This window comes from Cynara cardunculus, unplaced genomic scaffold (assembly GCF_001531365.2).
Source record: "Cynara cardunculus var. scolymus isolate 2C unplaced genomic scaffold, CcrdV1 Un_Scaffold_926, whole genome shotgun sequence".
NCBI lineage: Eukaryota > Viridiplantae > Streptophyta > Magnoliopsida > Asterales > Asteraceae > Cynara > Cynara cardunculus.
In genome coordinates this window covers 110251-121712 of record NW_020200649.1, presented here as the reverse complement: position 1 = coordinate 121712, position 11462 = coordinate 110251, and the positions used below count along the sequence as shown (strand labels likewise).

The window sequence follows — 11462 nt, the reverse complement described above, 5'->3', positions numbered from 1 at the left end:
CACCCTTGTGGTTATTTACTTCTTTTTTATCAACAAGAGATATTGAAAATAAATGTTCAAAAGAAAGATATAATATTTCACTAAAATTCATAGAATATTATAATAATAGTTAATGTTATAATTACTAAAATAAAGTAGTTGTTGCAGTTGAATGTATTTCTTTTAAAAAATTTAACTTTTAATACTCTAATTTAAAAAAATAATAATAACATAACTGTTAAAAATGCTCTCGTTAATGCATTGATTTGCCCATAACTTAAAAAATACGGTCCTCTTTTTTAGCCCTTAGTTAGATTGGTGAATAGWCATCATATTCTCATTAATCGTCCTTGGTTCTTTTGAACCTCCCTTTTCTCACGTATTATATTTATAGCAACAGCCTTCATATATGATTGGTTGGTTGAGATAGCCTAGACATGCTACTACGCCCCTTATTTTYCATGGTTTTAGATCTTAAATATCGACCAAAACTTGTTCGATATTTTTCCCACACACCAAAACCAAAAGAAGCAAACCCAATATCCATTCGGAAGTGGGGTCCTCGAGTAGAGGTACTTAGACATGACATTTATCCTTATAAAGAATAGAGCTGTAATTTTCATGAAATTTTACCCTCTAGTCTAAGCACCTCAACATGACAAGGCATGTCCACAAAAGCATCAACGAGTAGCAGTTTACTCCTTTTTTATAGGTATATAATATTCATATACGGTAAATGCAACTAATAAGCACATGAGAATTAAACCCCTGACCTCCAAGGAGGACAGAACCAGATACCGCTAGGGCAATTACTCCTTGAAAGCAAACCTTTCAAGCTTCTAACTTGCAAGACCAGCAATTGGTATCAATGGAAAATGAGATTAAAGCCTTCACGAAAAGCGTTTTGGGTACCATAGTATCGCACCCAAGTAATTGAGATCCACAAGCAGACCAAGAGCTTTCGCTTTTTTGATTGTTTAGTTGCTCCCCCTACCWGCCTACATGGTAACACGATTAGCTCTAGATAACAGAAAGCGCAGTCGACAAAAATGAACGTAAAAAGAATGCGTGATTTTATTACTATATTGACTAAATCTACAGGTAGCATACAAATATAGTTTTGATAGTGGTATATTTTCTATAATCTCAATAAAAGAATTCAACAAAAATTTGGAGACATAAAATGATCCAAATTTAAAAAGGAAAGCTCCCTGTCAATCGAATGTGATCCAAGGTCCGTGGAAGTCCGTATTTTTGTACTGCTTGATTGCCAGCTCTGAAACCATTTCCATAAACYGGTGACATGTCTGATTCAATCTGATGTTTGAAGAACTCTGCAAGCTTCTTGTCAAACGGAGATCGTTTCCCTTGACTTGATGATGTGGCAGAGGAGGACGAGGATGTCGGGTTCCTACCAGATATGGAAGTTATTTGGGCTTTTAGCCACATATGAGCTAGAACTTGACATATTCCTTCTTCAACGTCTTGACTGAGTGTTCGATACCCTTGCGGTAAGAAATGGAAATGGAAAAGAAAAAGAAAACAAAATAAGTTGTTAAATGATATTTATTTTGAAATGTAAGTTTTCTTAATTATTTTTTCATTTAATGAATGATTTATGCACTATATTTTAGTAAAGAATCAAGTGATCTAAGGAATCAATTTAGGCAAAATAAATAAACAAGTAACTGTACTTTCACATTTTTTTTTCAATAAACAAACGTTGTTTATACTCTCATAGTCATATCAATTACATCATTTTAACCAGATTATCGAACATAATTAATCAATGAAGGTTAAGATGATTTAACATTTTCTACATTAAATTGTTTCTCCCCTCGTTCTTTTGTTCCAAATTGAGCATTAATTTTAGATAATTGTTTGAATGATGTAATTGATGTGATTCTAGGAGTAGAAGTATGTAAWTGATAAATCTTGATGTTCATGCATGTAATTGAAACAAGTGTAAAAATTCAGTGACAATTTTATGTGTTTTGCCAACTTAGGAAATATAATTTATCAGGTTTTTTCAACKGCATACCTTGAAGTCGCAGCCATGCATGCATCATTTCATGAGCTAAGATCGATCCTGTCAACAACCTGTTTGCAGCAGGCTATTTAGTACTGACTAACTAGTTTAAACCCAACTGCTATAAACATAGGAAATCCAATAAAGCTGGATTATTGAACTGCAAGTATACAAAGTAGCTCAATTTGACAATTTGATAGGTTGTATTTAGGTATACTTCTTGAATCAGCAATGGATCACAAGAATTTTATCTAAACAAGCCCTAATAGATGCTGGCTTGAACTTCCGGTGGCTAAAAAGACAAAGTAGAAGAAAATATGCCTTTTAGGTGTAAAGACGATGTCATTATGATATTCTTTGTCGAGTGAAAGATGTGCACCCAAATATATAAATTGAATTCGGAGTATATGTTAACTTTAGTACAATTGAACATTTGGAGGAATTTTTACAATCGTATAGTAACAGAATCCAGTCCAGGTATAAAACCCCATACGAACGAGCCTTGAGCCAAAGTGTGAAGTCTTTGGTCATCTTGAGTAACCAAACCAAAAGAGCCCACTAAAACCACTTTTTGTGCTAACAAACAATGGCCTTGCAAAATTATAGAGATTAAAGCTCATGATAGATCAACAGTTGAAAAATACCTAGGAAGGCCGTATAAAATGAGAATTGCTGTAACCTCACAGCGACGTGTCAGCTTATATGGTTCTGTTCCCATGTCCAGGACCCGATTCCCCATCCCAATTCTTGGTCGTCTCAAAACCTGCCAACACATAAGATTCAACAAATTAATAACAACATTCTAAGGATATATAAACTAAAATTACTAATCAGCTGGGAATACATACTGTGCTGACAGTCTGTTCCTCGGAAAGGCAGAGTCCTCGGGTTTCAGGCATGTGATAATGACCCTGACCAAAAAAATGAGAAGAGACCAAGAATGTCAAACTTTCACTGCAAGATACATAAAAAGACCTAGTATTTACACAATAATTCCAAGAAAATTTTCCTTACATGCCTCTCTCCATCCATGGCCTCATTAAGTGCTTGCCTCTCAACCAAAAGTAAAGGAATTTTCTGTTCCACCTTCATACTTAARCTTTCGTAAAATGCTTGTATATCAAGATATAGTGGTTGACACTCGCTTGTATCCATGACTGAAGAGTCAAGACACTCTAGGCAAAGTTTCCGACCATCATTAAGAGCAGCGTAGCTTGTTTCACGTGGCTGAAAATCATTGGCAGTCACTTTTTTTGTACCCGACTTTCATATTAAGTACAGGTTTGAAGTAAATGTATTCATTACAATGTACCTCCATTCGCTCACAACTACAGCACCTRGGAGTCCCATCATGCTCATGAAATGGGCAATATTTCTGGGCCCAGAAAGGATGTGCTCTATATTCAATAAGACCMGCCGCGTTGGTTGGAATCTGTAAAAGAGATGTACACATTTCAGACAACCAAATGAAGATTGCAATAGGATAATTTAATTTAGAACAAAAACATAATGGCATCTTCCTCATCCCTCACATCTTGTGTGTTGTTGGTGTTCCATCTTCTCCTGGTTAATTTACATTGGAGTGCCTTYTTGTTCTCTATTCTGCAAATCCTATGGCCCCTTATTAATTTCTGACATCATTCACATTCTTGACGCAATGTAAAACTCATTGGCTTAAAATGGTACATACGGACTTTGCCTGCTATTTGCAACATCCATCCAATCCTTCTTTGGTAATTACCTTCTACACCATTTTATTGCGTTTAGACACCTTGTCTTCTTTTTGTTTGTACATTTTGCACTTCAATTTTCTCATTTTAGTTGTTCATATAACTAAAACCATGATRCTTGTACAAATCAGAAGTAATATAGCAATCATGTGCTTTGTATTTATCCCTGACTACGATTCAAATTGGCATTATATATGGACTACCAGTTGGTGATGGACTGATTGTAGGCATGATTGATTGCWTTTCTATTCTAATTAAAAGACAACAGTTGCATAGTATTGGAGAGGTTCATACAATTATTAGATTACAATACCTTATTCAACTCAATAAACAAGACAATCTTATCACTTGAAAAATTCTAGAGACAAAAAGTATTGGATAACCCCATAAAGCTCTGACAAACAGGCCAGAAAGGGTAAAGTCAGTTACAGGAGAGTAGCCACCAATTGGGGGAGAAGTGGTTGTAGACTGTAGAGACAACTTTTAGTTCTTCGAATAAAAGATACAGTAAGTGGAAATGTGGCAAGTGGCAAGTGGCAAGTGACAACTGTAAAGTTTTGACCCTCCATTTCCATTTTACTTTCATACTGAACCTTAAGAATGTAAATGMGCAAAAATAATACTGGAAAAAGCTTATCATAAAGAAAAAGAAGGGAGGATATTTCATGATAAACGGTACTTACAAAGTGTTGGCAAACATCACATTTTGGATGATAATTCTCCTTGTAGCAAGACTCGTGRTAAGGATAATTTCCCGACATGGAAAACTACATGAGAAAGAAGAGATGCAGAATATCATGATAAACCTTATCATTTGTTGTTTGCAGTAAAACTAATAGACCTCCTCCCTGGTGAACCCATTGAAAAATGTTTTGAATGCCATGTCTAATTATGAACCTAAAAAGCTTTTAACCATGTRTCATAGCTCATACCACCTCAAACCTTATCTTGATGAATTAAAGCATAACACTCGACATWGCATGTATGGCAGTAATCATGTATGAATTCAATACCTCATAATCAGCAATTGGTTGGTTACATGCATGGCATCTAAAACATTCTGGATGCCAAACTGCACCCATGCAACTTAAAAATCTTCCATGACCAATCTCATAATTACAACCACCACATATCCTACAACAACAAAAAGGTACAAATTAAGTGAAAGAAAATTATAGAAGTACAGACATAATTTTACTAAATCTGGGAACCCCTGAAGCTCAAGAAGTGGTATAGACACAAACACCTATAGGTCTATAGAACAAAAGCACAAGCACTCCTATGGACTATAAGGCTTCAGTCTTTAAGATTATTGAATTGATAACTCAAACTTAATGGCCATCCGTATATCATCTCCTACAGAAAGTCATGAACTCTAAATAAATCTGGAARCAAATGCTATTTGCTGGTCCTGTTAACTGTTCTTTTTAAAATCCAAAGCAAGACCCGGTTAGTWACCAAAATATTTCTAAAACCTATATCTCTTCATCATGCTTTTTGACATCATCAATTAATTTATGATCTCTAATGAAAAATCACATTTCTGTTCTCCAGAGTGTCCAAAACAATTGCATTGTCAAGATGCATTCAATTGATCACTTTAGTCCTTTATATGTGTATGCTTCCTATGGTACTGTTGGSTACATCTGGTCTCACTCCAATCACCAGTCACCATTATACTCCTTCCAACACATTCTACGTACTAGGTTCCTCAGCCTGCTTACACCTTTTCATGGTAAACCACGCCTCATTTCTTTTTCCTATTAGTTTGRGAGTTCTTTTTATTTGTTTACTATTATTTTTGAAAGTTTGAGTTGATTTTCCTATGAATTTARACTTAATTACGTTGCATATTTCCACTTTGTATTGTAATAGGGTATGAACTACGAATTTTTGTCCTATACCGAGGAGAAATTTTGCATGCGTCATATTTATATATAAACACTATCTCATACGGTGTGGTATTTTACGGTTTGAGGCATGCCCGGTCTGATTTGTGGTTTGGAAAATACTCTTGCGTTTGGTTTGCGGTTTTGGCTCTAAACCGCACTGCAAACACCCCTAATGCATATGGATCCAGCCACCCAAACTTAWGCATGAGGTTCTGTGATCTTCAAGAAATGTTTCAACATTCAATCATATACATCTCCATTGTTAACATGGAACACCAGAATTTCACCCCCAAAATATTTGAGGGACCAAGATCCAAAWGCTTATGTGTCTTAAGAGATGGTTAACTAAAGCCACCAGTAATAATTATTTTCATAGGCGATAAGATGATAAAGTACAACATTTGCTCTATACTTTAAAATTTTACGGCTTAACAAGGTAAACTTAGATTTATTGAGCTGAAAAAGCAATGTTATAACCAATTGAATCTATTCCTTTCTAGAGCAAAGGCATGTATAGATTCAACTCTCATCCTCTCCCCTGTTGCAAGCATGTAAACATGAAAGCTAAAAAGAACTATTAATTTAAACTGGAGTGGTAAATTGAAACTTGAAATTGACCAGTCTGTTAACAAAGAAAAGAGTATAGCATGTTCTGATTTTTCGTATTTGGTTTTCTTGGGCTAAACCTCCCACCGACACACTGTTTATGGGTTAATCATCAAGAGTTTACCTTATGATTTCAAGATCTATGCTTCAAACATCTCATAACATGTGAGAATACAAAAGTATATCAGGGAACTGGTCTTCTGGAAAGCTAAACAACATATTTAAGCATGAAATTACAATRAAGAAATAAATGCACTTACCTGAATCCAGTCGAATATGGGAACGGTATAGGTTGATAAATATTCCCATTTCCATTTCCATTTCCATTGCCATGTACATTTCTATTTTTGGGTGGAGACTCGAATTTCAGACTTTCTTGTAGAGCCCTTGCAAGTTGTTCATCTTCTTTCAGTTGAGAATCATCACCTAGCCAACGAATTTCAAAAACAAATATTTGAGTTACAGAATAGAATAATGTGAAATTATATGATATATTCAAAAATAGCATGTCACATTTATACCTACTCACAAGCTGCCTATAGCTGTTCATTAGGTACTATCAGAAAAATTAGACACAACACACACCATGTTACATTAGAATTTCATTTCCAATGCTGGGGCAAATAAATCAGATTCCTACCAACACATCTCTCTCATCTTATCAAAAGGTGCATGATCATTCATACCATTACCATTTACATTTTAGTTGTTCTAAAGTCGTGTTGCGCATTGCTCATTTAAACTTAGGTTACTTGGCAACTTTGTTATAGACTTTTAGAGAAGACTGACTATCAAATATTAAGTCATCATTCCTATTATGTCCAATCATCCTGAAAGAGTTGCTCGTAGATCCCAAAATTCTGGTATATCCCTTTTTCCTTCTTCCTACTCAAAAATTTTGCTTCTTATTTCGCCCTGTACAAATTGTATCGTCCTGGATAATCATTCAGGATACATATCTAATTTAAATGGAAATATAGATTTCTTAAAAAAGATACATGTAATTGGAAAGGGAATTGCCACCTAGGCCAAAAGTATGGACAACTCTACATTGATGACTTTTTTAGGARCATCATCAGCCTGAGCATGGCTGCAGACTACTAAGAACATAATGAAATAACTGGATACTGTGAAACACAATGTCAACACAACCCATGTGAATCTATAGTTCCACAAATATTTACATTTACTATGAAAGATACATTATGAGCTGATAATTAAATAACTTACTGATCACGTGTTTCCCTCTCCCTTCTTCTTCGGAAAGTGATATGGCAATTGCACGATCAATATCTTCTATCTCAGACTGTGGATCCTGCTGAAGTTATATCCAAGTTATAAAGTAAAAAATTAAATTTGGRCAGCGTTTATTGTGTAAAACAAGATAGGTCCCAGGTCGAATCCTCGGTCAAGGTCAAATCATATATCAATGTGAAAAGAGAAATTAAGACCTCAAATTTAAACTCAATATGCCAAAATATTGCAATATCTTAAAAGTGAGTGAAGTATATGGATGACATTGAATAACAGCATTATTTACCCATGATGTAGAAGGATAATTTGCAGTTGGCACTGTATTCTCTTCATATCTCCAGTTATATCCCCCTTCTGAAACTTCATGGCTAGAGCCTTTAAAAATTCTGCTAAGCCAACCCATTACGCAAGTAATACTACTATCTGTACAGGTTCAAATGAAACTCCGCCTGCAGAAAAGCCACTGTCTCATAGTTGGCACAGGAACAAAAAGCATAAAGAATAGGGAAAATTAGCTCTTCTGTTATAACTACTCTTCTCAGAGTTCTGTAGTTAAAAAGCATTTTGTACAAGTGAATATCTAGTGATAAACCCAATTTATTGGTTTGGATCAATGTAATTATGCATGTCTAAAGGCTAATATCACAAAAATGAAAATAAAGATGTGATGTCAAGTTTCAACATGGACTGGAAATTGACAGTTAGAGCCAATCCAGTTTAACTAATAGCCTATTACATACAAATAAATAAGGCAAATCATTCTTCACCTGCCACAGAATAGGTCGTAAGCAATTCGTGATCAAACAAATCTACTAGATGTTCCTTTTCTGTTACAAGACTGAAGATATCATATTAGTACACAGAAACAGAAGGATTTAGACATATCACATAAGTAACTCCAGGTACACAGAACTAAGCCCTACGAATACGATAAATTGAGATTAATGAGAACAAGTACTATTGGAGAATTGAGATTTTCAAAAGGAATGAACCTTRGTAACAGATGTGGCTTATAATATACCCTATTGATCATAATGTAAATAGAATCGGGTAGCCAATGAGGTAGCCAGAGCTAACTATCTAAAATCTTAGCTTGTATGCAAAATTTACCAACGTGGGTGTCAAACAAAGAAGAACTCGAAGAATCCAAAGCTACCATGAATCATATTACAACAATCCAGCAATAGCTATTACRATACAAACAAACAAAGGCACCAAACACATTGAACAGAAGGCAATTTGACCGACTTTTGTATGTGAAGAAAAAAACCCACATAAAAGACAACACTGTTTCACAATTCTGCAGTCACAAGCATCTGGAACTCACCAAAAACGTGGCTGGTTTCTGCAGTTAATAAACAGCAACAGGTGATGACCATTACGAAAATTAAAAAATCAAGTATGACAAGTAAAGAGTAAAGGTAAACGTGTTCTTACGATTATAATCAATCGTGGATCCTCCTCCAAAATCGAGAGCAAAAAACAGGGTCCAATGACAGATTAGAAGATGAAKGTTAAGAGAATGAAGAAATCAAAGAGGGGAGAAGGGTTTAGGTTCGTGATTCTGGGAAATAGTTTTGACCTTGAAGAATCAGAGAATCACGAACCCAACACGGCATTAGCTTTTCCTTTCGGAAGATGTTAAGAAATCAATGACGAAAAGTCAAAACTAAAATACGTACGCGTCTCTTCAATATTACCACACAAAATAGTGAACTTCACTTTTCATCCCTACGGTTTGTAAATTTTAACRAATATCATTTTTAAGTTTTGAAAATTTAGATTTGGTCTCTGACGTTTGTTAATTTACAACTTTTTTAGTCCTTTTTTCCTAACGGCCGTTAAATTTTGTTCGTTAAGTCAAATTTTAATGAAAGGTATTTTACCTATTTTCTTAATTTTCTATTAAAATTAAAAAAACTTCCATTTACAAATTAAAACTAATCCAAGCATCCACAATCTGCAACAAAAGGATTTTTTGTTTTTAATTGAAACTCCTCCAACATTTTTGATCAAATATTCCTTTCTTCTCCTAAACACTCCCAACCGCCAACATTTTTCCCACTCCCATCGTAACAAGCATTCGTCCATTCATTTGCAGAATTGTGACAAATCCTTAGTCTTCTTACAAGATYCTAGTAGTGACATGACGTTCAGTATGGGTGGGTAGGGGGCGAAGGTGGGTGGTGGATGTGGGCGTAGGTGAGATGGTATGACGACAGTAGTTGTCGTAGGTTAAGAGTAGGGGTAGGGTGGGAGTAAGTGACGGTTGTGGCAATGATAGTAATGGTGTGATTGTGGGGGGATAGGGGTAGGGGTGTGACAGTGACAACAGTAGCATGGTCATAGTGGGAATGTGGAGTGGGCGACARGGGTGGGATGGGTGGGTGTGATGAYAATAGTAGTGGCATGGTGGTCATTGGGTGGTGTAGTGCTGATTTTCTTAAGTTTTGAGTTGATTTKGAGTTAAATAGGCACGGAAAAGGCCAGAGTTTTTAAGTTTTCTTCTTTATCCTTAGATGCGGTTGGGGTAGGTAACTCCGCCCATGTCAAGACACGACAATGCCAATCCCAAGCCTGATAAAGGAGGAGGGTCGACCCTAGCTARCCATCTTTGCATTTCTTTTATTTGTTGATGTTGTTAGTGCAAAGTTAATTAGATGTCATTTGTATTTTAATATGGATTCGTATATTGGTATTCTGAATCCTAGTCCTTTTTAAAAAAACTATTTTTTTATACGGTTGTTAGTAGAACTGTGTAAAAAAAAGATAAGACTTTTTTACATGATTATTTGTCAAATCCGTGAAAAAGGTCACTGTGTTTTACACGGTTTTAATTAGCAACCATGTAAAACAAGGTGATTTTTTACACGGTTTTGATAAACAACTGTGTAAAAAAAACCCTCTATTTTTGCACAATTTTGCGTAACAACCGTGTAAAATTGAGTCCTTTTTTACACGATTTTTTTCCCCTTTCTACACACTTTTGGAACCGTATAAAAAAGTCCCTGTTTTACATGGTTCCCAAATCGTGTAAAAAGGTCTTGCACTTTCTTACATGGTGGGCTTTTACATGTTTCCAAAACTGTGTAAAAATTCTTTTACTATTGTGTAAAAAGCCTTTTCCAGTAACAATGCTCGTAGAAAGGAAGACGACTTTCGGTACATTGTCTGCAATATAGATGCGCAACTCGCATGCGACTTCTTCGTCGTTTATGAAAGTTGAAAAGAAGATAATGTTTGAAAGACTGGGCGAGCACCAATTCGACTGTGCACTTGCCCCACCAAGTCGCTTACAATACCAAAAGCTGGTTTTTTATAGTTATTTCGATTGAAGAGGCTTTGTATCAACTCATGATTCRTTGATTATTTAAATGTCGAAAATGGTAGGTATTCTTGAATCATCATCTTTGTTGCCCAACTATGACAAATTTTCTCATGGAAAATCCAACTGGAGCCATCGAGACCAATTTGCATTTCATCTGCTTTCATCCCAAGTCTCGATGCATAAGAGCTAATTTCTACACTTGTTATTTCAACATAATGTTTCTCGATGTAGTTATGTTATGCATACATCTCTTACATATGAGTTTTTATCTCCRTCAACCGTTTTAGATCAAAATTATACCACATCGACATTTTACGGTTATGATTCGTAATCATAGCGAAAATTTGGTACGTTATTAATGGGGGCAAAAGAAAGAACCGAGCACTTTGGTTTGAAGATATTTTAAAGAATACRAATATTTTAWGAGTACGAAAATTATGAGATTGTAATACTCAATAGAAAACATGACACGTGAGAATTGAGACTTAAAAGAAWTTGATTGCAACGAATAACTCTTGGAAATCGATAATTGAGATACTTGGTGTGAAAAAAACCAAGGTTCTAAATCGAGACCATGACGTTTTTTAAGAAGTGACTTATGTCGATAAATCTCTATAACCATACGTAATATATTGATATATATA

The 11462-nt window shown here is 35.2% G+C and overlaps 1 protein-coding gene across 6 annotated transcripts; it reads right to left on the bottom strand.

Moving 5' to 3' along the window:
- Positions 1-1029: 1029 nt before the first annotated feature.
- LOC112502106 (protein DA1) lies at positions 1030-9122 on the bottom strand. Of its 6 annotated transcripts, none has more exons than XM_025105935.1 (14): positions 8928-9122; positions 8818-8835; positions 8258-8328; positions 7777-7939; positions 7467-7551; positions 6497-6662; positions 4752-4872; positions 4422-4505; positions 3321-3440; positions 3023-3235; positions 2857-2919; positions 2653-2771; positions 2021-2079; positions 1030-1484 (listed from the first exon to the last, which is right to left on the bottom strand). In XM_025105935.1, exons 4-14 carry the CDS (start codon positions 7891-7893, stop codon positions 1174-1176), a joined length of 1458 nt encoding a protein of 485 aa, XP_024961703.1. In that variant the 5' UTR covers positions 7894-7939; positions 8258-8328; positions 8818-8835; positions 8928-9122; the 3' UTR covers positions 1030-1173. The 6 variants fall into 6 exon arrangements, with proteins under 6 accessions (XP_024961703.1, XP_024961700.1, XP_024961704.1 ...); XM_025105932.1 differs by having other exon boundaries at positions 7467-7554; positions 8765-8835; positions 8928-9121; XM_025105936.1 differs by having other exon boundaries at positions 8765-8835; positions 8928-9121.
- Positions 9123-11462: the final 2340 nt, after the last annotated feature.